The sequence below is a fragment of the Nerophis ophidion genome, linkage group LG04 (genome assembly GCF_033978795.1).
Source record: "Nerophis ophidion isolate RoL-2023_Sa linkage group LG04, RoL_Noph_v1.0, whole genome shotgun sequence".
Classification (NCBI taxonomy): Eukaryota; Metazoa; Chordata; class Actinopteri; order Syngnathiformes; family Syngnathidae; genus Nerophis; species Nerophis ophidion.
Window position 1 is genome coordinate 63,625,965 of NC_084614.1, and position 26,414 is coordinate 63,652,378.

The 26,414-nt window shown below is 40.2% G+C and overlaps 1 protein-coding gene across 11 annotated transcripts in view; it reads left to right on the forward strand.

The window, feature by feature from the left end:
- The window catches only part of LOC133551715 (rap1 GTPase-activating protein 2-like), a 47,478-nt gene extending 21,476 nt beyond the window's left edge, over nucleotides 1-26,002 (forward strand). For 2 of the 11 annotated variants that reach the window (XM_061898717.1, XM_061898721.1), the window contains 22 exons: nucleotides 4,073-4,157; nucleotides 4,378-4,413; nucleotides 11,723-11,767; nucleotides 12,013-12,045; nucleotides 12,119-12,331; nucleotides 13,993-14,096; nucleotides 14,262-14,340; nucleotides 15,180-15,233; nucleotides 15,315-15,398; nucleotides 18,471-18,571; nucleotides 18,624-18,753; nucleotides 18,831-18,986; nucleotides 19,242-19,313; nucleotides 19,393-19,479; nucleotides 21,086-21,232; nucleotides 21,294-21,398; nucleotides 21,479-21,570; nucleotides 21,663-21,767; nucleotides 23,285-23,372; nucleotides 23,440-23,506; nucleotides 23,806-23,838; nucleotides 24,966-26,002. In XM_061898717.1, the coding sequence (XP_061754701.1) occupies nucleotides 4,073-4,157; nucleotides 4,378-4,413; nucleotides 11,723-11,767; nucleotides 12,013-12,045; nucleotides 12,119-12,331; nucleotides 13,993-14,096; nucleotides 14,262-14,340; nucleotides 15,180-15,233; nucleotides 15,315-15,398; nucleotides 18,471-18,571; nucleotides 18,624-18,753; nucleotides 18,831-18,986; nucleotides 19,242-19,313; nucleotides 19,393-19,479; nucleotides 21,086-21,232; nucleotides 21,294-21,398; nucleotides 21,479-21,570; nucleotides 21,663-21,767; nucleotides 23,285-23,372; nucleotides 23,440-23,506; nucleotides 23,806-23,838; nucleotides 24,966-25,027 (1,978 nt within the window). In that variant the 3' untranslated portion in view covers nucleotides 25,028-26,002. Of the gene's footprint in view, nucleotides 1-1,948; nucleotides 2,184-4,072; nucleotides 4,158-4,377; nucleotides 4,414-11,634; nucleotides 11,768-12,012; nucleotides 12,046-12,118; nucleotides 12,332-13,992; nucleotides 14,097-14,261; nucleotides 14,341-15,179; nucleotides 15,234-15,314; nucleotides 15,399-18,470; nucleotides 18,572-18,623; nucleotides 18,754-18,830; nucleotides 18,987-19,241; nucleotides 19,314-19,392; nucleotides 19,480-21,085; nucleotides 21,233-21,293; nucleotides 21,399-21,478; nucleotides 21,571-21,662; nucleotides 21,768-23,284; nucleotides 23,373-23,439; nucleotides 23,507-23,603; nucleotides 23,721-23,805; nucleotides 23,839-24,965 lie in introns of those variants that run through there. The other 9 variants (XM_061898719.1, XM_061898723.1, XM_061898718.1 and 6 more) reach the window with 8 other exon arrangements.
- The last annotated feature ends 412 nt before the right edge of the window (nucleotides 26,003-26,414 follow it).

The following is a 26,414-nucleotide window of genomic DNA, read 5'->3' on the forward strand; positions in this document are numbered from 1 at the left end:
CACATTGTAGCTGTGTCGCGCAAATTTGACAGAACAAGGAGGAACATTGTATTGCATCCTCGCAGGGGAGCGCGCCTAATGTCACTCCACAGTGGGAAGCCCCATCTAAGTCACAGGGGGTCTAAGGCGTATAGCTGTGCTAGTGGCGTGAAGCGGCCATCTCCTGCTCGACCACCACCGTCATCGTCTTCAGCTTGCCAAGCACAACCTCCAGCCAGACCACCTCTGCCAAGGGCACGGCTAGCCTGCAGGCGCTGCCAACAACCGCGGTAGGCCTGCAGACACTGCCAACAACCCCGGTAGGCCTGCAGACGCCATCCTCTTTGGTTCCTGCGCCAGCACCATAGCTGGTCCCTGCGCCAGCACCACGGCTGCCTCCTCCGCCAGCCGCTCAAGTTCCAGAGGCGCCTGCAGACACGCCACTTGCTCCTCTCACAACGACGTCATTGTCCCCAGCGGGCCATCCCACTGCGCCACCATCTTCCTCGTCCCCGGTGGGCCGTCCCACGGCGCCGCCCTTTTTTGGAGGGCCATCCCACGGCACCACTCCCTCATTTTCGTCTCCGGCGGGCCGTCCCACAGCGCCGCCGCCCTCATCTCCAGCATCGTCGCCACCGCAACCTCCAACTGGTGTGCCGCAGAAGTGGCTAATTAGCACCCGCACACGGCTAACTCAGTGGCCTATTCATGGACGCCTTTTGCACCCAGGACTTAGGCGGAGAAGTCTTCAGCTGCTGAAGTTCTGACGCCATTCGCGTCCACCTTCGACAGCCACGGATGTGGCTGTTCCGTGGTAGCCCGCCTCGCCTGCTGCAGCGGCGTTCCACTCCCTGCCGCCACCTGACTCGTCCCCGGTGGATTCGGGGACACTTGGCCTGGCGACTTATCACCAAGTCACCCCTCTGCCGTGGCTTTTGAACCTTTTTTTTGTTGTTTTAGGAGACATCTGCAATCTGTCCTTAAGGGGGGCACTGTTATGATTTCTTGCCCAGATCATCATCAGTTTGACTCCCTTTGTTCTGTTTTGAGCAGCCCTGGGTTTGTGTTTTAGTTTCCATGACTGCAGATTAGTTTCACCTGCCTCTGATTATTGTTCGGGAAGTTCACCTGCTACTGGGCACTAATCAGAGAACTACTTATTCCTGTTTTTTGCCACAATAAGTCTGGCTTTCTTGTGTGCTGTAAGCAACAAGTTACGTTTGTGTATACCTTGCTTCTGGTGCCTATGCCTGTTTATCTTTTGATTCCTGTGCTAAGTTTCGCCTTAGCTCCCCATGCTATCTGCACGCTTGTTTGTATTTTTGTATTTTTGAATGGTTTATGAGAATAAATCATCGTCTTACCTGCACATTGTCTCTGGAATTCCTGCTGCATCTTGGGAGAACGATCCGCGCAGTAAAAAGCGACTAAAGCGTAACAATTGATAGACTTTAGTATCAGTATATGATCGATACTTCATTGAGTAGAAATTGTATCAATGATCATAAAAACTTATAAATATTAGTATCAGCATTGGTATGATACAACCTGCCCCCGTAACTACTTGGAATTTGATCTCTTTCCAAATTTACAAAATTGCAAAACTAGTTTAAAGCGTTTGGCATCGTGGACTATTGGCCGATTTAACAGGATATCCTACTTTTCAACTGATAGACATTAGGCTGTCGTCTTAGATGGTTTTATTTCCAACTGTAAGGCGTTAGCTGCTGGTGTACCACAAGGCTATGTCCTTGGTCTTCTATTGCTCTTCAGATGGTCTTGCCTCACGATAACTTTCATCTTTTTTAGCTGATGCTTCCAACCTTCATGCGGTTATCAAAAAAATATATCCTGGAATTCGCATTGTCTGTACAAATAGTTTGCAACAGGACTTGCATGCTATAGAGAAGTGGGCTTTTGACTGGTGTGTTACTTTCAACTCTGCTTCACTTACTGCTCTACTTCATAGATAACCACCTCGAGCCTGCCAAGTGTATTACTCTACTTTGTGTAAGACTCTGACTTGGACATCACAAGTTTTGTGAAGACTGCCAAGCGACTGTATACACTAAGCAGGTCTTGGGATCTTCTCCTCTTCAAGGCCAGTTACCATCAACATGGCCAAGATAAGACCCATTATGGAATATGCTTCACCAATCGTCCCCAGCATGCCAACAACACTCGTAACTTTCACATGATATCAGGTAAACATTGTCTACTGGCTTGTACTGCTTGAAGTATTGTATGCAGGGCACCAAAGATCTGGACTGGCTTGATGAAGAAACCAGGCATTAGTATTCATTCTCCAACTTCAAAAAGAAACTGAACTCACACCTATTAACCACCTATCACTAATGCCTAATGTGAATGGCTAGTGCTCCTTTAGGGAATTAGCATTGTCACATGTGGCTTCGGAGTAGACAACTGTTGGGTTGTGCTGGTTGAATGTACAAAGTTTGTATGTATGGATGTGTAATCTTGCTTTTGTGCTCCTATTTTGTGTTTGCCGTATCGCGTTTTTGTGCTTGCCACCATGTCTCAGCATTCCATGCATATACTGACCTCTGGACCCCTGCCAAACGCTTCTTCTAGCTTATCTGGGGGACCGTTTCACTTACCACCATATTTAAATGGATATTCATTACTGTTGTACAAACCCTGTTTCCATATGAGTTGGAAAATTGTGTTAGATGTAAATATAAACGGAATACAATGATTTGCAAATCATTTTCAACCCATATTCAGTTGAATACTCTACAAAGACAACATATTTGATGTTCAAACTGATAAAAAAATATTTGGGGGGGCAAAAAATCATTAACTTTAGAATTTGATGCCAGCAACATGTGACAAAGAAGTGGGGGAAGGTGACAATAAATACTGATAAAGTTGACAAATTCTCATCAAACACATATTTGGAACATCCCACAGGTGTGCAGGGTATTTGGGAACAGGTGGGTGCCATGATTGGGTATAAAAGCAGCTTCCATTAAATGCTAAGTACTTCACAAACAAGGATGGGGCGAGGCTCACCAATTTGTAAGCAAATTGTCGAACAGTTTTAGAACAACATTTCTCAACGAGCTATTGCAAGGAATTTAGGGATTTTACCATCCACAGTCCATAAAATCATCAAAAGGTTCAGATAATCTGGAGAAATAACTGCACATAAGCGATGATATTATGGACCTTTGACCCCTCAGGCGGTACTGCATCTAAAACCGACATCGGTGTGTAAAGGATATCACCACATGGGCTCAGGGACACTTCATAAAACCACTGTCAGTAACTACAGTGGTGTAACGTTTAATTCATTTATTTTCAAGAAAAATGATTGGTTATCACATCTTCATTTATCATACAAATTGTTAACGTTTGTGTGACTAGAATGACAACCCCAAATAGTAAAGTTTAAACTTGGATGGAGAACCATATAACTACTGCATAATAAGGCAAAGTCCAACCTGTCAGAGCCTGAAGAGATAGATGGTTCCTTCTGTCTGACTGAAGGAGTTGATTACACTGTGTGTGTGTGCATGGGTGTGGGTGTTGTTTGTTGTCTTGACACCTTTATTGTGAGGGTATATTTTCTTTGTGGAGACATTTTGGCAGGAAAAATGCTAGGATTAGCTCCCTTAATCCTGCTAAATTTTGTTTGTATGCGCGTGTGTGCGCATGTGAGTGCGAGTGTGGGTTTGTGTGTGTAATATGAAGTCACCACAGTTGAATCTCAGGAGGCTCTGGGCAGATTGAAGCTCTATCTTTAGAGACACACTCATCGTGCTGCTGTGACAAGTGTAATGATGATTTGGGATGCTCGGATAAATAAGGACACACACGCGCACACACACACACACACACACACACACACACACACGCAAACACACGCACACAAAATCTGATCTCGTTGTGTGTTTTGTAGTAAAGTTGACTTTTGGTGGTCTTTAACATGTTTGACCAGCTTGCTAATAGACAAAACAATGTGTTTCACACGCAAGATGGCAATGTTGGGACACTGTTACACAAGAAAATGGACCGCAAGCAAAGCACTTGAGTGACTAGAAGTGTTTTAAACAGGGATTTTTTTGTGCAGCAAACAAGAGCTCCTGGCCGCCTCCAATGGTCCGGATGGCGACTGTCCGCCCTCTCCGCCCCGCACCGCACCACCCACCACCAAGGTAAGGCATCAATATGACCCTTCCCTTGTGCAATTACTCTGACAAACAAGTGAGAGTTGAACAGTTTGACGCCCATTTGTCTCAGTTGCCATGGTTACATGTTGACTTGTTGACCTGGCACGTGACACTGAAATAGAATCATAGCTGATAAGCCATTGATGCTTTTTTAAGAGGACAAACAACATTTCAGAACAAAGCTAATGCTGATCTCTCTCTGCAGTCGGCCCATTTCTTTGACATGATGGACAAGATGGAGGTAAGGAGTTTTTGAACAGCAGTCAAAGAATGTGCAAAAAAAAATCTACTTAGATGAATTAATTAATAGGAATAAAATAATCTTAAAATTAATTGTATTATTTATTTATTTGGTATGAAATTTAAAAAAAAGTCAATTTACAAAATGTATTTCTGCTTTATTATTATGTTTATTGTTTATAATTATAAATACAATATGCGTTTTTTGTGCTGCTAAACCAGAGGTTTCCAAACTACAGATCCGCCCCGCCAGCGTCCACAATCTGGTCCTCGGGATTTATAAAGCTAAACATTTAAAACATTTTTTTTTTTTTTGTCCTGTCCAGCCCCTCTGGCAAATCATGTTGTTGATGCAGATGCCCATATCTGCTGTACAGATTTACACTGAACACAAAAATAAATGCAACACTTTTGTTTTTGCTCCCATTTTTCACGAGTTCAACTTAAAGATCTAAAACTGGTCTTATATACACAAAATACATATTCCTCTCAAATATTGTTCACAAATCTGTCTATCTAGTAAGAATTTCTTCTTTGGCAAGATTATCCATATCCCACCTGAGAGGTGTAGCATAATCCAAATGCTGATTAAACAGCATGAATATTGTACAGGTGTGCCTGAGGCTGCCCACAATAAAAAGCCACTCGTAAATGTGCAATTTTATTACACAGCACAATGCCACAGATGTCGCAAGTTTTGAAGGAGCATGCACTTGGCATGGTGACTGCGAGGGATGGCCACCAGAGCTGTTGAATTGAATGTTTACTTCTTTACCACAAGCCATCTTCAAAGGCTTCTCAGAGAATTTGACAGTACATCAAACTGGCCTCACTACCGCAGACCATGGATAACCACACCACATACTTGCCAACCTTGAGACCTCCGATTTCGGGAGGTGTGTGTGTGGGGGGGGGCAGGTTTGGGGCGTGGTCGGGGGGGGCGGAGGCGTGGTTAAGAGGGGTGTCGTATAATTCACCAACTCGAGTATTTCATATACATATAATATATGGAATACTTGACTTTAAGTGAATTCTAGCTATATATATTTATTTTATTACATATATAAATAAAATAAATAGTTGAATTTCAGACGGCAGATAACAAATACACAGTAATAAAAACACAGTTGTTCTACTAACTGTACGGTGCTTGCTTGTTACTAAAAAACAATAACAACACTTACCTTTCACTATTTCAATAAAATTTGTTTTGCCATTTGCGTATTGGCGAGCGTTCTCCAAATGCGGGAAAATCCTTCACGGATTTGTTGTAGACATCCGCAAATGTGAACGAGATGTTGCTTCCAGCTATCAGCATAGCCATTCATCTTTGTCTCAGCATAAGATACACCATGGGGTGTCCATTTTGCAAGATGGGCCATAATACTGGGTTGTGAACGATGCTGCGCTGCGGACGCTGTGTGCTTCGCTGAATGTTCATGGCTGAGTATATCCGTTCACCGTGTTCAATGGAAATGTCTGTTCTACAAAATGTACAGGCAACATACCCCTTCCCCTTTGAACTCTCCTGGATAAACTGTAATTCTTGTTTTTAATCGTTCTGGAACTTGCAAGCGTATTTCTTAATTTTGCTCGTCGAAGGTGTAATATATTGGGTCGGAGTCAATAACCAGGTGACGTGATGAAGTTACGTCTCTTTACTGTGGGCTTCAGAACAGACGTTCTATTCTATGTACAGTAGATTGCAGTATTGTCCTGTTTAAGAGTGTCACAACATTGAGTCAGGTTCTCATGGAGCTGGAGTGGGCGTGGCCTCCAGCTCCGTCTGAATTTCGGGAGGTTTTTGGGAGAAAATTTGTCCGGGGAGGTTTTCGGGAGAGGCGCTGTATTTCGAGAGTCTCCTGGAAAATCCGGGAGAGTTGGCAAGTATGCCACACCAGCCCAGGACCTCCACATCCAGCACGTGCACCTCCATGATTGTCCATGATCACCCAGACAGCCGTTGCAACAATTGGTTTGACCAAAGAATTTTCTGCACAAACTGTGAGAGAAACTGTCTCAGGGATGCTCAGCTGCTTGCTCGTCATCCTCATCGGGGTCTCGACATGACTGTTAGTTGTCGTAACTGACTTGAGTGGGAATATGCTCACATTCGATGGCGTCTGGCACGTTGGAGAAGTGTTCTCTTCACAGATTAATCTCAGTTTTCACTGTTCAGGGCAGATGCCAGACAACGTGTGAGAGGTTTGATGATGTCAACATTGTGAATTGAGTGGCTCATGGTGGGGTTATGGAATGGGTAGGCGTATGTTATGGACAACAAACGTAAGTGCAGAAATACCGTAATGAGATCCTGAGGCTCATTGTTGTGCCATTCATCCGAGACCATCAGCTTGTGTTGCATCATGACAATCCATGGTCCCATGTTGCAATGATCTGTACACAATTCCTGGAAGCTGAAAACATCCCAGTTCTTCCATGGCCAGCATACAGTTCTCACCAGACATGTCAACCATTGAGCATGTTTGGGATGCTGGTTAATCGGCGTATACGACAGCGTGTTCCAGTTTCTGCCAATATCCATCAACTTGGCACAGCAATTGAAGAAGAGTGGACCAACATTCCACAGGCCATAATCAACAACCTAATCAACTCTATGGGAAGGAGATGTGTTTTACTGTGTGTTGTACTGTGTTTGCACTGCATGAGACTGTTTTTCTGACCCCTCACCAGACCCCAATAAAGCAAAACTGCACATTTATTGTGGGCAGCCTCAGGCAAACCTGTGCAATAATCCTGCTGTTTGAACAGCATCTTGATATGCCACACCTGTGAGGTGGGATGGATTATTTTGGCAAAGAAGATATGATCACTAACACGGATTTGACAGATGTGTGAAAAATATTTGAAAGGAATAGCTCTTGTGTATATAGAAAAAGTTTTAGATCTTTGAATTTGACTCATGAAAAATGAGAGCAAAAACAAAAGTGTTGCGTTTATATTTTTGTTCAGTATACTTTACAAAACAGAAGTGTTGAATACTTCTCTTGTTGCCTTATTTCTATGTGACTTTATTAAAGGTCTGTGTAGCACTTTGTTAAACAAAACCAGTTTTCTTCTAAGTAATGTAATTTATATACACACACAAAATGATCAATACCAATGTCAACATTGTTTAATTTATGTCCATAGATTTTGGATTCAATAATTTTGCAATTTATTTATTAAATTATTGGACACTTAGATAAATAATTTTTAATTGTATTACTTAATTAATTAATGTAATTGTCTGTCTTTATTTTCAATTTGGGGTCAAAGAGAAAAACATCCTTCTATCTGCACAATAGCTAACTCATCTCAAGATTATTACTTGAGCTATCAAAGTTAACGCTATTATGGATGCGATTAGTCACAAAATTATCGCATTGATCACATATAAATGCAGATTAATCACACGTTTGTTTTGTCTGCACATACTGCTTTACCTTACCAGGATGGCAACCCAAAAGGTTGCTACATGGTGGTCAATGCATACGCCAGTGAAAAACTCAAAAGCGTGATTGATCTGTTTAAAGCAAGTATGTCCAAACCATGGCCCGCGGGCCAAGTACGGCCTGCCAGCGTCTTCATTTTGGCTCGCGAGACATCACAAATTAATTAAGGAATTTTGCCCGCGGCGTGCCAACAGCTTTATCATAAAGAGCTGACAGCCTAAATTCTATTACTTTATCACTGACTTGTGGATAATGTCAGCAAATCAAGTCAACAACCATTCATTTTACGTTGAAGTGGCCACAGCACAGCATTTACTTATATGACTCAATCCAGACAACCTTCCCTACTCATGGCGCAAATTGCAACAAACACAGGAAGTCAACACACATGGTGACGCAAAACACTCACTTTGTGGATATCATAAAAAAAAAACTACATAATTCAAAAATACACCCATTTAAGTCCCCTGCAATGCATGATGGGAAACGTTCTAAACGCTCTCCACACTTACCCACGTTTGGTGGATTTTAGCTGCATGACATTTAATTGATTACAAAACTTTAAAAAGGTTGTCACGGAAGTAAACAATGTAGGAGTTCAACTTTTACATACTCTTAAATTCCGACTGTATTAATCATAATTGTATATCCTTTATATTAATATAATATGTATACATATATATATATATACACACACACACATTTATACATACATACATACATATATATATATACATTCATATATATATATATATATATATATATATATATATTAGGGCTGGGCAACGATTAAAAATTTTAATCGAAGTTAATCGCACTATTTCTCTGATTAATCGCGATTAACTGCATTGTATACGCAAAGCCCAATATCCATCCATCCATCCATTTTCTACCGCTTATTCCCTTTCGGGGTCGCGGGGGGCGCTGGCGCCTATCTCAGCTACAATCGGGCGGAAGGCAGGGTACACCCTGGACAAGTCGCCACCTCATCGCAGGGCCAACACAGATAAACAGACAACATTCACACTCACTTTCACACACTAGGGCCAATTTATTGTTGCCAATCAACCTATCCCCAGGTGCATGTCTTTGGAAGTGGGAGGAAGCCGGAGTACCCGGAGGGAACCCACGCATTCACGGGGAGAACATGCAAACTCCACACAGAAAGATCCCGAGCCTGGATTTGAACCCAGGACTGCAGGAACTTCGTATTGTGAGGCAGACGCACTAACCCCTCTGCCACCGTGAAGCCCCGCAAAGCCCAATAATGAATTCAAAAGTAGTGTGTAGTGCACCTTTATTGGAATATTCCTCCACATGAACAAAAGCACCAAAACATTTGTTGTGCAAACACAATTTAAATCAGTCCTTGTTAAACAGTAGCAGTTAAATAGCATATTTTATGAAAATCAACTCAAAAAATGTAAATACAAACATTTAAGCTTATTACTACCACTGCCAGGGTATTTAAGTTATCCTGTTTGTTATGGAAAATAAATATAATCTACATACACATCTCTGAGCCACAATCATAACATCTGAACAGGCAATTTCTGAGGTAACAGCAGAAACATTTTTTTTAACAGGGATCTTATGTTTAAAAAAACCTATATTATAGGTAGTGGGCTGTTTTAGGGAATTTTTGATCAAATTATCCGTAGTAGCAATATTAATAATGTTGTGTTTATTCTGCGTAGTGCACTTAAAATAATTATGACCATATCTAGGAATTGATATAATGGGAATTTTCCGATTGTTTGCTTGGTGCTTTGATAAACTGAATGCATATACATGGTACTATATTGTGATGTTATGAGCCAGGGAATAAAAGAACTACCCTACCCAGCATGCAACAGGAGTGACGAGCATGCGCGGTAGCCCGGTATAGGTTGTGTGTTGCCATGACGGCATCTTGTATGTTGTGATATGCACGCTCTGTAAGTAAACGTTAAGAACTCAGCCAACACGCCTCGTCTGCATTATTCATAAATAGACAAACAACACATATACGCCGCTGCTTCACAGGCCGCTGGATGTAGCCGGCAAAGTATTCCCATACTAGCTAGCCGATCTAGCAAGCACGCGTCATTTAGTCCAAAACGGCCCGATCTATCCACATCCAGATCCCGGAGTGACCACGCTGTAAGCCAGCCATGAAATTTGCAGAATTGTCCGGTATTTTTGTCAAATGTTGCATCTTTACCAAGAGCCCCTCGACGCCGGGCGACGCCATCTTGTTAAGAAAAGGCGTTAACAAAATAAAAGCATGTAAACAAAATACGCAAATGTGCGATAAAATAATTGTCGGCGTTAATAGATTGATGAGTTAACTCATAATTAACGCATTAATTTGCCCACCCGTAATATATATATATATATATATATATATGTATGTATGTATAAATGTGTGTGTGTATATATACACACACACACACACACATTTATACATACATACATATATATATATATATATATATATATATATATAGTTACTTCACGCACAGTCGGCTTTCGGCCCCCACAATTTTTTTAGCCCAACTAATTGTTTGACAATTTTTTCTGCGACACGATCAAACAGTAGTCGGGTGACGCAAAACACTCACTTTGTGGATATCATAAAAAAACCCCCACATAATTCAAAAATACACCCATTTAAGTCCCCTGCAATTCATGATGGGAAACGTTCTAAACGCTCTCCACACTTACCCACGTTTGGCGGATTTTAGCTGCATGACATTTGATTGATTACAAAACTTTAAAAAGGTTGTCCCGGAAGTAAACAATGTAGGAGTTCAACTTTTACATACTCTTAAATTCCGACTGTATTAATCATAATTGTATATCCTTTATATTAATATAATATGTATACATATGTCTTGATTGGATTATCCAGAGAATAGTGCTCGATACCGTGGTAGAGCGCAATATGTAGGTGTGGGAAAAAATCACAAGACTACTTCATCTCTACAGAACTGTTTCATGAGGGGTTCCCTCAATCATCAGGAGATTTTTTTTTTTTTTCTCCTGATGATTGAGGGAACCCCTCATGAAACAGTTCTGTAGAGATGAAGTAGTCTTGTGATTTTTTCCCACACCTACATAATATGTATACATATATATATATATATATGTATATATATACATTCATATGTATATATATATATATATATATATACATTCATATATATATATATATATATATATATATATATATATATATATATATATATATATATATATATATATATATATATATATATATATATATATATAGTCACTTCACGCACAGTCGGCTTTCGGCCCCCACAATTTTTTTTAGCCCTACTAATTGTTTGACAATTTTTTCTGCGACACGATCAAACAGTAGTCTTGGATAGAAAAGTAAAGACGTTGAAATGCTGCCACGGCATTGTCTTATGGTGCTTAACATCCAATCAGATTGCACTTTTATAATCGTCTGTGCAACTCACAGCTACTAGGAAGCATATTCTCACACTATCAAGGGACCACAATGATGCTGTGTTATTAATCTCAGTACATACACATTTCTTTGGTCTAATGGCTCAGTGACAGCATTTTAAAGCATCCAAAATAATATTATAGTGAATCAACTGTCTGTCATTACTATTATATAACTAGATCCAGGAAGGAGTCTAATGAGCTGTCGTTCAGGCCGAACACAACTTCCTCGTTCTCTGGAGCCAAACAAACTGTGTCAGTTTTTATTTTTAAACCCTCATTAGTTCTGTCGTTTACGTTCGGCTCAGACAGCGACAACGCCGCCAAGGTGACTACACCTCACCGCAGGCCCGCTTTTGTGAGGTTTGACTAAAGCTGTCGTGTGTGATGCAGCAGGTTCCAGAAGCTGCAGAGATGAAGGCCGCACCTCCGAGGCAGAAGGCACGTCTGTCTGTCTGTCCTCACATCCACCACCCACTTTGATTTCCTCATTTGTTATGCTCATGCTGGCCTGGTTTATTTGAGTTGGTCGTCACCGTATTGTGGATGTTTTTTTTTTATTACAACTACAATGAGACAAACGAGGGTCGTCTTGTTTTTCATCTCATCGTCTGATTTCGCTGTTAAGGCATCAAAATTAAGACAGTATTTGTGTGACAGCTCTCTCTCGCTGTGTCTTCAAACAGGATGATTACATTCCTTATCCGAGGATTGAGGAGGTGAGACACTCACTGATATCACTGAAAAACATTCTCGCTTTAATGTACTGTAATTGAAGTTATGTGAATGCAGGTGTTAGAAAAGGGAGGTCCCTACCCTCAAGTCATCCTTCCCCAATTTGGAGGATACTGGATCGAGGACCCAGGGGAACCTCCCCCGCCCACGCTTCCCCCCACCTCCAAAGAGGAGGAGCGGGGATCAGAAGCCCCGGGTGCAGATTGTGGATACCGCCTGGAAGAGACCAACGAGGCCGCACGCGCATACAGGAAGTACTTCTTGGGCAAGGTGAGGTTTGGGAGTATATTATGCATCAGAGTTTGCACGTACCTTTATTGAACAACATCAAAAAGTGTGTCTGAACTTCTGATTGATATTTTATACAGGTATGCATGTCTTCAAATGTGCAAATTAACAACTAATGTACAGTGGCTTTGGCAGTTACTATAGCTGCATATACCAAGATGGCCTGCATTAGACTTTGTATTATATTGTATATTTAGTGAGTCGACATGAAAAAAATAATTGTAAATAAAAGCATGCATTATGAATGTTTTAATATGATGAATAGTTTATCAATTCAATTGAATATTTGACTCTAAACTGAAAACAGTATTAAATACAAAAAGCGTTTTAGGTCAGTCCCACATCAATTGAGTTGAATTCATTTTTATAGTTTCATTATTTTGCTATTTTATATTATTGTATCTTTTTTAATTTATTTATTTTATTTCATTTTGTGTTTTTTTTTTTTTTTTTTCATTAATTTTGCAAACCAGAAGGATCAGGACCTTCTGATACTGTATTAAGTTAGGTTAATCTTTATTTGCTAGAGTGACTATGTCTTTTGAATTGAATTGCTTGGTTTAGTTTTGTTTAGGTATTTATTTATTATTTCATTTTTTCATTTTGTTTATTTTTTCCAAAATTTTCATTAGTATTATAGTATCTTTTTTTAATTTATTTGGCTTATTTCATTTTGTGTTTGTATTTTATTGAATTTGTTTTTTACATTTGGCAAATCAGAAGGAAAATGACCTCATAATGCTGTGTTTAGTTAAATTTCTATTCAAATAATGCCTATGGTAAATTTACTTTTATCAAACCTTGAACTAAATTGCCTAGTTTAGTTTAGTTTAGTTGTTTTTTTAATTCATTATTTTATTTCATAATTATTTTTGTTTTATTTTACTGTGTTTTCTTTTGTATGTATTTATTTAATTTTATTTATGTTTTTATTTTATTTTATGTCTATTGTAGATTTTGCAAGTCAGAAGGAACCGAACCTTGCAATGATAAATGATAAATAATACAGTAAATGAGTTGTACTTGTATAGCGCTTTTCTACCTTCAAGGTTCTCAAAGCGCTTTGACACTACTTCCACATTTACCCATTTACACACACATTCACACACTGATGAAGGGAGCTGCCATGCAAGGCGCTAACCAGCACTCATCAGGAGCAAGGGTGACGTGTCTTGCTCAGGACACAACGGACGTGACGAGGTTGGTACTAGGTGGGGATAGAACCAGGGACCCTTGGGTTGCGCACGGTCACTCTTCCACTGCGCCACGCTGTCCCTGCTGTATTTAGTTAGTTTAACTTTTATCTGAGAGAGCAACTACATTTTCTGAATTTAATTTGTTAGTTTAGTCTAGTTATTTTTTCATTCTTTTATCATTTTAATGTATTTGTTTAAAATTTTCTTTTTATCATTGTATCTTTTTATTTGTTAATTGTTAATTCATTTAATGTTTGTATTTTTGTGTATTTATTTATTTTAAACTTTGACTCTGAAAGAACAGGACTTTAAGAAGCTGTAGCTTTTTTTTTTAGCTTAATTGGAAAATGTAATTTGACAGAGTGACTACATTTCTAAAGTTTTGTAACTTTAGTACTAGAAAGTATGTGATGCAAATGATCAGAAAACTCTCACTCTTTCTTACAGGAGCATTTAAATTTCTCTTGCTCATCCAGCAGTGTGGGAAACCTTCTCCTGTCTGTAAGGCATGAAGAGGAGAATCAGCAGGAGCACCTTCACGTCATCATCCGGTACACAAAACTGGACAAGAAAATCTATTTTACTTACTTAAAATCCTTGTTAGACACGTGTGTCCCAAGTTTTTTTGTCCCAAGTTTTTTTGTCCATACAGTGAACAGGAGTTCATCTTACAGCACTTCATGTTGGTTAGTGAGTGTGCTTTTCCGCTCCGTCAGGTCTCGAGTGAAGACAATTTATCAGCGCCTGTCAGTGTCAGAGCTGCCTGATATTCCCAGCGTCCAAGAGCTAGCAAAGGTTTATATATACACACACACACACACACACACACACACACACACACACACACACACACACACACACACACACACACACACACGCACACACAAACACTACTGTATTTCTAACCTCCTTGAGACCTGAGAAAAATGCCTACTTCTTTAGGACCACCCTTTCTCGATATATAAAGGTTAGTATTTACAACATTAATAATATATACATACTATGCAAATATAAAAAAAGGTAAGCTTTGAGTTATTTTGGGGGGGGGGGGGGATTTTTTGTTTGTAATTGGGTTTTAACCTTCATCATTTACTTCAAGTTTTTACAGTATGGCTGTATATACATATTATTGTATTCATTTATTTGATTAATTTTGGCTAAAGGGAGTGCATTTCAATTTCTTACAGACTTTTTATTACATATGTTGGCCAGAGGGGGAGCACTTCCAGTTTTTACACACACTTGTTATTTCACATGTTGACCAGAGTGGGAGCCCTTTTAAAAGCGACACACAGTCAATGTGAAAAATCCCTCCTTTTTGGGACCACCCTAATTTTGATAGATTTCACCACCAAGGGTGCAAATGAGACAATCTCCATTAGATGCAATGGTCTTCCGTATTGGGACCATGATTTATGTCCTTACCTGTTCACCGGTCCTCATCTGGAAGGTACTTTTCCTTGTTGATGTCTCAAGACGGGTAGAATTACGAGAACACACACACACACACACACACACACACACACACACACACACACACACACACACACACACACACACACACACAAACACAAATCGCCAGTCTATTTTCTGAGGCCTACCTTGTGTGTTTTTCTGTGTGTTTCCACTTGCAGTTATTATGTGACGATGCAGCAAGTCTACGGTTTAGTCCTGTCCTATACCCAAAGGTGAGCTCAGACACTTTAACTGGATTGCCAGGACAATCAGATTAACAGGAAATGGTCTTTTTTGTTTATTTCCATCTCAAGGCATCCCAACTGATTGTCAACTACGACGAGCATGAGGTGAACAGCACATTCAAGTTTGGAGTCATTTTCCAGCGCTTTGGACAGGTAATAGTCATTCAATATTTTATATTTAACTATGTCTATTTCTAAAATGTTATGTTTTTTTAAATGAAGCTTTTTTATTACTCTTATTTATTTTAATCTATCTATCATCTGTACAGGCAATATTCAAAGTAATAAACATAATTCTGAATAGAAAAATCAAGTATTGTATTATTTCGGCTTACATCTAAATCTCCAATATAATTGCTCCAAATCACGCAGTCCAGCAGCATTAAATGTCCTCAAATAAGCCCACAAGATTGGTATTTTCTTATATTTTAGAGAAGTCATTTACAAAAGGTAAATGGTAGGCTATGTATAAGCTTCTTGGTGCTAGCAGTTACACAAAAGCTAAGCACATACATTTCAGTTCAATTTTAGGACTAGATAGAACAATCCCATGATACAAAATAACCTGAGTAGAGTGGAAATAATAGGCTACCTCCTTCAGAGCTGCTTCAGAACGGTTATGGTGTTGGACCTGGTTGGTTATGATTGCAAGATGGGGGACAGAGAGGAGGAAGGGGAAAGTTTTCAGCTTCATTGGGGTCATCAGGTGGGCACCCTCCTTCACCAGCATTTCAATGATACGCCCACGACACCTTCAGAGGGCTCATCAGCAACACCTGGCGTCCCAGGTGAGCCTCCCTCTGCTTTTAACCATTATGTGATGTAGGTCTTACTAGATCTCCAGATGGTGTCTCTCCTCTTCACCCACAGCCACCGACTGGCTGTCTCTGCTGCTCCTGAGAGGGCTTTGATGGCGTTTTTTAGGGTTTGGCCTCGAATTCCGATGTCCTTAAGCAGCCTGATGGTTGTCCGGCCCACAAAACCTCTGCAGCCAACTTCCACTGGGCAGACCTTGGCTTTCCATCCATTCTGCTCAGCATCAGCTGCCAGTTCGTGTACTTAATGCTTTTGCGTTCGAATGCCTCCTCCACAGCAGCCTCCCAGGGAACAGTGAGTTCTATTATATACACAATATGCAGTGAGGAGGACCAGAGCACAAGTTCTGGTCTGAGTTTTGATCTGGCTATCTCTGAAGGAAAGCAGAGCTTTTGATCAAGATCCACCACCATTTTCCAGTCACAAGCCCTTCCGAGCTGGCCTATGTCTGGTATATGGCCTTTGGTGGACTCTGCACCTTCTCGGATGAACTCTCTTGTGGCTGTAGGATGTACTTTTGGCGGGGGCAGGGCATTGATCTTCACTCTTCTGGCCTCTAACGTGGCTGCTAGACACTTCAGAACCTGGTTGTGCCGCCAGGTGTAGCGCCCTTGTGACAGACTTGTCTTGCAGCCAACAAGAATGTGTTTAAGGTTAGCTGGAGATGGACAGAGGGGGCATGTGGGGTCCTCTCCGTACCACTGTTTGAGGTTGGAGGGGGAGGGAAGGACATCATAAGTGGAGCGTATAAAAATATCAGTCTGAGGCTAAAAAAATATCAGTCTAAGGCTAGACCCTCAGGAGGGGTCCAGACTGAGTCCAGGAAAAAAAACTCACATAGCATGGCACACATTTAGACATGGTACCTATATCACACCATCTTGCAACAGAGGGAGGGGTGGGGTTGAGGAGACCCGCTGCCGCTGTATAGCGCTGCTCAGCCATCCACAGCCCCAAAGGAATTAAGCGGTGGTGAAGGCGTTGATTTCAAGGGTGGGAGTCATGTGTGCATGTATGCCCAATTAACTTGGGAGAGATGATGAATGTTTTTGTTTGGACTGAGGCCGATCAAAGTTCAACTGCAGGTGGTGTTGACAAAAAGGAAGGTCAAAAGCGTCTATCTTTGAAGAGTCCTCTGGAGATTTTCTTCAGAACAGCCTGTTCCTGATTGTGTCAAAGCCATTCAAGGGAGAAGCCTTCAAGGGAGTCAAATCGTAGATTAAGAAGTTGTTTTTCTTCGAGAAGAAAAATAGTGACTTATCTTCTCTGTTTGTCCATGCTGGATTTCTTGAATTCCAATTTAATTATTCCTTCTCTGCAAGCCTTTCCAAAAAGCCTTGGTTACAACCCAAATTGGAGGCACCACAGCTTCAACCGGCCAGGGATCATGGTCTTATCAATGTTTTCAAGGCCAGTTATAGTATCTTGCTTGAGCTGGTCCACCTGCCCCGTGTCTTTGAGGGTGGCATGATACCAACGTCCAAGACTCTTGACAGGCTTCTCAGACACTGTTGGTACAGCCTCCTCACCCACAAAGATTTCCAATTTCTTTGGAAACTATGGATATTTGTGTCCTCGGGAACAAAGAGGAAAAGAACCATCCGGATTGTTATAGGCACAAAGTTCAAAAGGCAGCCTCTGTGATGGTATGGGGGTGAATTATTGCCCAAGGCATGGGTAATTTACACATCTGCGAAGGCCCCATTAATGCTGAGAGGAACATACAAGTTTTGGAGCAACATATATTGCCATTCAAGCAACGTTATCATGGATGCCCCTGCTTATTTCAGCAAGACAATGCCACACCACGTGTTCCAACAGTGTGGCTTCATAGTAAAAGAGTCTGGGTACTACACTGTCCTGCCTGTAGTCCAGACCTGTCTCCCACTGAAAATTTTGAAGCCTAAAATACGACAACAGAGACCCCGGACTGTTGAACAACTTAAGCTGTACATCGAGCAAGAATGGGAAAGAATTCCACCTGAAAAGCTTCAAAAATGTGTCTCCTCAGTTCCAAAACGTTTATTGAGTGTTGTTAAAAGAAAAGGTGATGTAACACAGTGGTGAACATGCCCTTTCCCAACTACTTTGGCACGTGTTGCAGCCATGAAATTCTAAGATAATTATTATTTGCAAAAAAAAAATAAAGTTTAGGAGTTTGAACATCAAATATCTTGTCTTTGTTTTGCATTCAATTGAATATGGGTTGAAAAGGATTTGCAAATCATTGTATTCCGTTTATATTTACATCCAACACAATTTCCCAACTCCTATGGAAACGAGGTTTGTATATATATGTTTTAATAAATTAAGAATCGTTTGTAGTAAGAATCGTGATTGATTAAAAAATAGATTTTTTTTAAACGCCTATTCGATAGATCAAAATTCTATCTTGTTAATGTCTGTCAGGTGTCCGAAGAGGAGCTATTCAGGAACAATGAGGAAACGCCGGCGTTTCAAGAGTTCCTTCAGCTGCTCGGGGACACTGTGGAGCTGCAGGACTTTAAAGGGTCAGTAACAGGTTCATCCGCTCTATTCCGGCACTGAACATTCCCCTTGCAGGTTTCGTGGAGGTCTGGATGTGTCCCACGGCCAGACGGGTTCCCAGTCTGTCTACACGGTCTACAGACAGCAAGAGATCATGTTCCACGTCTCTACCAAGCTGCCTTTCACTGAGGGAGACACCCAGCAGGTAACAAATGAGAAATTAAGAACAAATCTGAATCACAGCTGGACATAGAGTGTTGATTGCCTTTGATCTGTCTTCAGCTCCAGAGGAAGCGCCACATAGGGAACGACATCGTAGCTGTGGTGTTTCAGGAGGAGGCCACTCCCTTTGTCCCAGACATGATCGCCTCCAACTTCCTCCACGCCTTCGTCCTCGTGCTGGTGGAGGATCCGTGCTCTGAGAACACAAGCTACAAGGTACATACTTGTTCACATACCAGAGGTGCTCCGCAGGACTCCTTTTTAGATCCTCCATCAATTGCTTTTTTTTTTTAACCATATACCCCATACAGGCCGGATTTATTGCACACATCTATTTTTCATGTCTCTGTTCAATATACAAGTATATGGTACCAACACGGAATATCATCCAACATTTTTGCCCGATCTCTGTGTGAAAGACGCTTGCGTTTATAGTATATTACTGACTTTAAGACAATGTGTGATTGACAGGTGTCTGTTACAGCACGGGAGGATGTACCGGCGTTTGGCCCACTGCTACCAAATCAATCTGTTTTTAAGAAGGTGAGAAAATGCAGAGGTCAATTAAGTGCTGGTTATTTAAGTCACTTCTAACAAATTTGCCATTGTTTCATGCTTTCAGGGTCCGGAGTTCAGAGAGTTTCTTCTGACGAAGCTCATCAATGCAGAGCTGGCGTGTTACAAGAGCATTCGTTTTGCCCGACTAGAGGTAACCTTTCATTTGCATGCGAGAAAATTTCCTTAAACTGTTTCTGTACAGTTGTGGTGTATTGCAGGCCTCCTTACTAGATTCCCATTATCACTTTCGCCAGGAGACAATACGTAATCACCAGGGTTTGTTTGTCCGTAAGTTAGTTAGGTTATTACTTAGTTAATTAAGCCTTGTTCCCACTGCAGGCCACTTCCATTTATTTTGTCCATATGTGTGTTGTACAATGCAATTCTGTTTTTTTTTTTTATATGTACTTGGCCGGTTTCATATATGGATATAAATCGGATATGTACGGAATGTGACTGCAGTCTGAACGCTGAACCAATACGTCATCAAGTAGCGTGAAGCGTCATAATTCTTCCCCAAAATAGACGTTTACAAAATTAATAGTTGACAATTGATCAGAAAACTGGTGAAAATAATGTTTTTGGAACTCCCGTCAATGTTCCACCACTCCTGTCTCTCTTCGAAGAGAGACGGCGTGGCGCAGTGGGGAGGGTGGCCGTGCGCAACCCGAGCGTCCCTGGTTCAATTCCCACCTAGTACCAACCTCGTCACGTCCGTTGTGTCCTGAGCAAGACACTTCACCCTTGCTCCTGATGGGTGCTGGTTGGCGCCTTGCATGGCAGCTCCCTCCATCAGTGTGTGAATGTGTGTGTGAATGGGTAAATGTGGAAGTAGTGTCAAAGCGCTTTGAGTACCTTGAAGGTAGAAAAGCGCTATACAAGTACAACCCATTTATCATTTATTCGAAGCAAATCTCCCACAAATGCGGAAGCCAAAATGCTTTCCCTCTTCCCTTTAAACCTTCTCGCACAATAAATATGTACTGAAGATATTGAAATTGATCGCACAAAGATCGAGACCTGCTAGAATTGAAGCCATGTTAACTTACGTAAACACTGTAGCATGTGTGACGTCATGTCTGCGTGTGGGTCAGATTGCGTTCACATTAGAAATCGTTTTTTTTGTAATGTGAACGATTACATAAATAGATCGGATTTGATATGAAAATTCAAATTGGACGCCTTGCCCTGCAGTGTGAATGTAGCATAGCCTTATCAACACATCTCAAAAAGGTATGGGTAGATTTTGGTGAAACGTTCAAGGAACGCCAAAAATACGTTAAGAAATAAGTGGGTTTTTTGGGGTAATTCGGATCATTTCTACTGCAGTACGTTACATTACATTTATGTGACTAGGCTAAACTTTCTCTGTGTGTGTTTACCAGCGGCCCGCCTTAACTCCTAGATTTCATTGTACTATGGAATAAATGCACCACAAGCAGAGTCCGCTTCCTGTTTGGAAGCGACAGATGAACAAACTAAATATGCACAGACAACCCGATTTCATGTATGTTTCGATTCGATGGAATTTGTTAGTTACCAACGTAGCTCAAAACGTTATGTGCGGATTTTGGGTAAGCTTTGATGAAATATCACAAATGGAATAAGGAAACAGTTATTCAATTTTAAGGGTAATCCGGATCGCCGTCTGGATTCAAGGATTTTTACTATTGGGGAGATAGGGACTGGCGTCTGGGTCTGCGGTCCCTGAGTGTTATTCTTTTTTTCATTAGTTTTTTGTGCTCATGTTTGTTTAGGAACGGACTAGGGTTGCGCTACTGGACACCCTCCATGATGAGCTCCAAAGACGCTCCCAGAGAATGCTCGGATTGACAACAAATCTCGATGAGGAGGCACGGGCCGAAAATGGACATGCCCATGGTGGTCTGCTGGAATCCATCAAGGTAACTACAATAGTTGTTTTTTTAAATGTGGTTTTGTTTTTCTATTTTTTTAACTTTTCAGAGGGCCATGCGAGGACGAAGCGTCTCCATGGAGACAATGTCGAGGGGTGGGGCAGGTCTGCCTACCAGTCTGAGTGGAGGGGGGTTGGCACACATCAGCTCTGAGGTGACTATGCTGTTTTCCATTGGCAGTTGTTGTTAAGGATTTTAAAAGAAAGCGTTAACAGATTGATTTGTGTTTATCAGTATAATGTGAAATCTCCAGTGAAACGTCGCTCAGGTCTCTTCCCTCGATTGCTGAGTGTTGACAGCCAAACAGACAAACACAGCCATAGAGGGTAACCTCGCTAAATTATCTGACAAACAACCTATGTATCAGCCAAAAAAACCATAACCAAATTCTTTCTTGTGTACTCTTTGGTTGATTTAGTTTCCCCGGTGACCAGAGGAGCTTTGACAGTTGCCAGAGGACATTGGAGGTCAAGTCTGAGCTGCCGTCCAATCCCAGCTCTCCAGAGGCAGGTCCACGAGAAAGGTGTGTGTAAATCAACTTAAAATGTAGCCTTTGACATAATTAATGTTAGCTTCGCAGGTTTGAAAAAAAAAAGGCTTTTTCTTAGATTTTTTTCAAGAGCCTGTGACTTATCTACAGTATTCTGGCATATTTACTGTACCTGAAAAAGTGTTTTCAATAATTCCCGTTACGGTACATAGCGGTTGTCTTTCTTGTTTATATAGTAGTACATGAACTACAAGCTTAATTGGATCTGTGAAGGCGCTCTTAACTCAAAACACTTGTACCTCAAATCATTGTCTCTCATTGAAATCCATTTAATTGGTGCTTGCCCTTCCAAAACAGCACCATTTTACATGTAACATCCCTTTTAAAAATAAAAACTAACTTTTAGATAACATATTAAATTTTAAAAAATGCACCCTATAAATATACAAAACATTATTTAAGGTACTACTAACAACTGCAGTAGTTTTATGAAGTATAATAATGTACAGCATTAACCTTGGAGAGTGGATTTACACCGCAATTTCTTTGAGCTGCACCTCCGTCAAACACTCTATCATTAGCTTCTCCATATATAAATGGATAAAGAAAGCCGTTTCGATATTATTACTATATTATTACTACTAACAACCTTGGCTGTCAGTGAACTCATTCTGCTTCAGTATGGAGCAGACTAGCAGTGCTACCCTTGAATTGCCTCACCAAGTCATGTTTTTGATGATTTATTTATTTAATTCAATTAATATCATCCACTTCTTCTTAGCAGTGTCCCTAACACGCACATTCTTCTTTCCCATGCTTAAAAAACAGACTCGTGTCTATCTCTAGCTATAAGCTAATGCTAGCAAGTAAGATAAGATGTTTTGTGGGGATCTTGTGGGGTCCACTGTGACATTTGCTACACGAATGGCGGGGGATGTTTGTAACTCAAATTTTTGCTTTCCACTTAAAGCATAACAAGTTCAGTTATCAGTAGCCAGAGGAGCCTGTTCAGTGATAGTCTGCTTCATCCCAAGTGCAGGACTAATAGACTCAAAAACTCCTTTGTCCCACACGCCATTAGACTGTACAACTCCTCTCTGGGGTGGGGGGCAGGGGGTACTAGGATGACAGGGGATGCAAAATAATAACAGTGCAATACGTTTTCATAACATGGTCACTACTGCCTACTTTCTCTTGTTATATTCTTATTTTACTGTTATATTTTTATTCCCATTGTTGCTTTTTATTTTATTTTTTTATTCTTATTGTAATATTTCTCTATTTTGTTTCCATTCAAACCCCCATTATTTACTTTTTACTTTTTTAAATTGATGTCAACTCTGTACACTGCTGCTGGAATTTTAATTTTCCTGAAGGAACTCTCCTGAAGGAATCAATAAAGTACTATCTATCTATCTATCTATAAAAATTAGCCGAGAGACAGCTAATATCTCAAAACATTCTTAAGTTGGGACCCTCATGATTGAGGTTCCAACATGAACCGTAAGAGTCATCAACATAAAAAAAAAACCTGTCCTTTTTTATTGCAGAATTTGCTTAAAAAAAGATTGCAGTAAAATCTCCAGATCCACTTCCAGCACGTGCAGCTTCAGCCTCCCTGGTGACGACACTCACCTGGTGAGACACGCCCACACCATAAAATAAATATGTTTTCCCTTTATTTAAACAATTTTTGGGTGTGTAGGTTGTTCATCCTGTGACAGGAGAGGGTCAAAGTTCAACACCGCTCATCATCTGTCGAAGCCCCACGGGTAAGCACAAAATGTTACGCTGCATGCACACGCTGACAAACTATAACAAATATTTACATGAACAGTTTAATTTAGCTCTGCATGGGTGTTCTTACAGCTACTTGATATCCTCAATTTCCACGTCTCTTTTTTAATATCTTCAGAGTTGAAAAACAAAAACTCTCCACGAGCTAACCTCAAGTTTCGTTTTGACAAGATAAGCCACTCTAGTGCAGTAAGTCACTGTTTTGTACCAAAAAATTGCTTTTTTTTGTTTTTGTTTTGTTGACTTTGTAACTTTTTTTCCACTGTGCTGTTAGACAGGACAATAGACATGCGTGGACAAAGAAAAGGTATGTACTGAATTTCTTTGTAACCAATCATCATTTTTTATTATTATTTTTGTCCTGTCCTATCCTTACCTACCAAACAGAAACAATGCCTGAAATGTACTTGTTACTATTTATCAGAGAAAGGGATTGATACTGAATTTGATTGATTCACGTACAATCAAATGGTGCCATATTATGATACCTTTGTTGCTTGTGAAATTATGTCCGGTTACAGACTAAATACCGACTCTTGGCAAGGAAAGAATCACTAAAACAGCACTCATTGGGGACTCAGCCATACTGCAATGTTTCATGCAAATAAAGCAAGTATGTCCATTAGAAAACATTCAATCATAAAGTTGGGCTCAATTTTGATTAGCATCAATGATTCACATGGCAATTTTAACACCTCCAAATTATGTAATGAAAACTACAAACTAAAATGCATGTTACAATCAAACAATAAGTTTGTAATAAGCGCAACACTTACAGTACACACTGTGTAGGGCTCAACATAAGACGAGACTGGTACATTCAGCTTCATCCCAAAGGCTACTTCCTAGCTTGGCAACACGTCATAGCCTTCTAACGTTTTGGAATTGCAACTGCATGTAAAATCTACTCTATAATACTAGCAAATGAGACTGGACAGCACAGTTATCATAATCAGCTAATTTTTAAATGTTACATTAAAAAGGTGATTTTGTTATTAAACAATTAACATTTATTAACACACACACAACTACAGAAAATTTGTATGAGTACTCATATCGTTTCTTTTGTACTGGGTAATGTATTATCTTGTTAAAAAGATATATATATTTTGCTATTGTTTTTTTCCTTCTATAATTCTATTTTTAAAATGTGCTGTGGTCCGTTATATAATGGGCTGTCATCATCTAGAAAAATAAGAAGAAGATAAATGAATTAACATATTAATATTAATATGTTTAACATTAATTTAATTAAAACATTTACAAAATAATCTGTATTGTAATAAGTAATTTCCTCATCCTTTCAAGTCAGTGTTCAAAAGTTTAGTATACCTGTACTTTTGCATACTTTCTCCCTAAACTCCACCGTAAAAATCAGTTTTCAGATGCCATGTCTTTTTGGTAATGACTTCTACTGTGACATCTAATTTTCAGAAGCTGAATGTGTCCAGCCACCATCACTGAAGACAAGGACAAAGACACAGCACACATGCTAAGACATTTCCTATGTGGCTGGAATCATAGTGTCAATTTTAAAAGATTGTATTTTGGTCCACGGAAATGGCAACTTAATACGTTTTTAAGGTGTGAAAAACTCTGATGTCAAAATAGCGCCGTCGTCACCTCAGCCATTTGAAGACGAGTAAATTAACTGATGATCAGGTTGAAAAGGCCCATCCAGTTGCATCATGGTATATGTCAACTGGAAAAGAAGGATTTTTGATTACATTGAAAAATGACATCAGTGGACAGTCACAGAACCTTATAATTGTATTAAATGTGTTTAAGTGAAAAATAGGATACAACTTTCATCGATAATAGCAGTAAAACTGCCATCGATTAATGCATTATATTGAAAAATCAGGGATAACGGCAAGAAAGGAAGGTGGAAAACTTTATTTTTGTGTGGAATATACAAACATAAATATGCAGCACTTTCCCATGGCAAATGGCCAAATTTTTGTCTTTTAGAATTAAAATGTAGTTCCTTTAACAAGACTTACAAATACAAATTTAAAAGGAAAATATATTTTCCACATTTAATTACCTTGATTTGCAATGAACATTTGGCTTTATTTTGATTCCGCTTGTTGGACACTGTGCTGCAAATCATGCAAAAACTACTGTACACTTTAAACTGCCGTCTTAAGCAAAAACCAAAAAAAGGGGTATAAAAATGTTTGATTTTGCACTAAAATGCTTCTAAGTGTTATATGTGGAAAATAAATGATGCTAAAAATATCTAGCCGTCTTTGCACTGAAAGCACAAAGTCTCTAATGTTCCTGAATGCTGTCCATGCATTTGTGTCCTCCAGCTCAAGAGATGATCAAATGTAGCATGATGTTTGTTTCTGTCCAGTTTCCTTTCATCCTGACACAATATATTGTTTCTCTTACCTTGTGTATTTTCTGTCAATAAAAAAAACGTTCTTATTTATTTCCATGAATACAAAAGGCGTTGTGGAAAAGAAACATTTTAAATATATACAAACCATCCATCCATCCATCCATTTCCTACCGTTTATCCCCTTTGGGGTCGCGGGGGGCGCTGGTGCCTATCTCAGCTACAAACGGGCGGAAGGCGGCGTACACTCTGGACAAGTCGCTACTCATCGCAGTGCCAACACAGATAGACAGACAACATTCACACTCACATTCACACACTAGGGCCAATTTAGTGTTGCCAATCAACCTATCCCCAGGTGCATGTCTTTGGAAGTGGGAGGAAGCCGGAGTACCCGGAGGGAACCCTGCATGCATTCACGGGGAGGACACGCAAACTCCACACAGAACAAACCAAGCAACAATAAAAGTAAGAAAATAATGATTGTCATTGTTACGTTCAATTGTATGACTGAAAATAGGATTTCCAATAGTTGATTG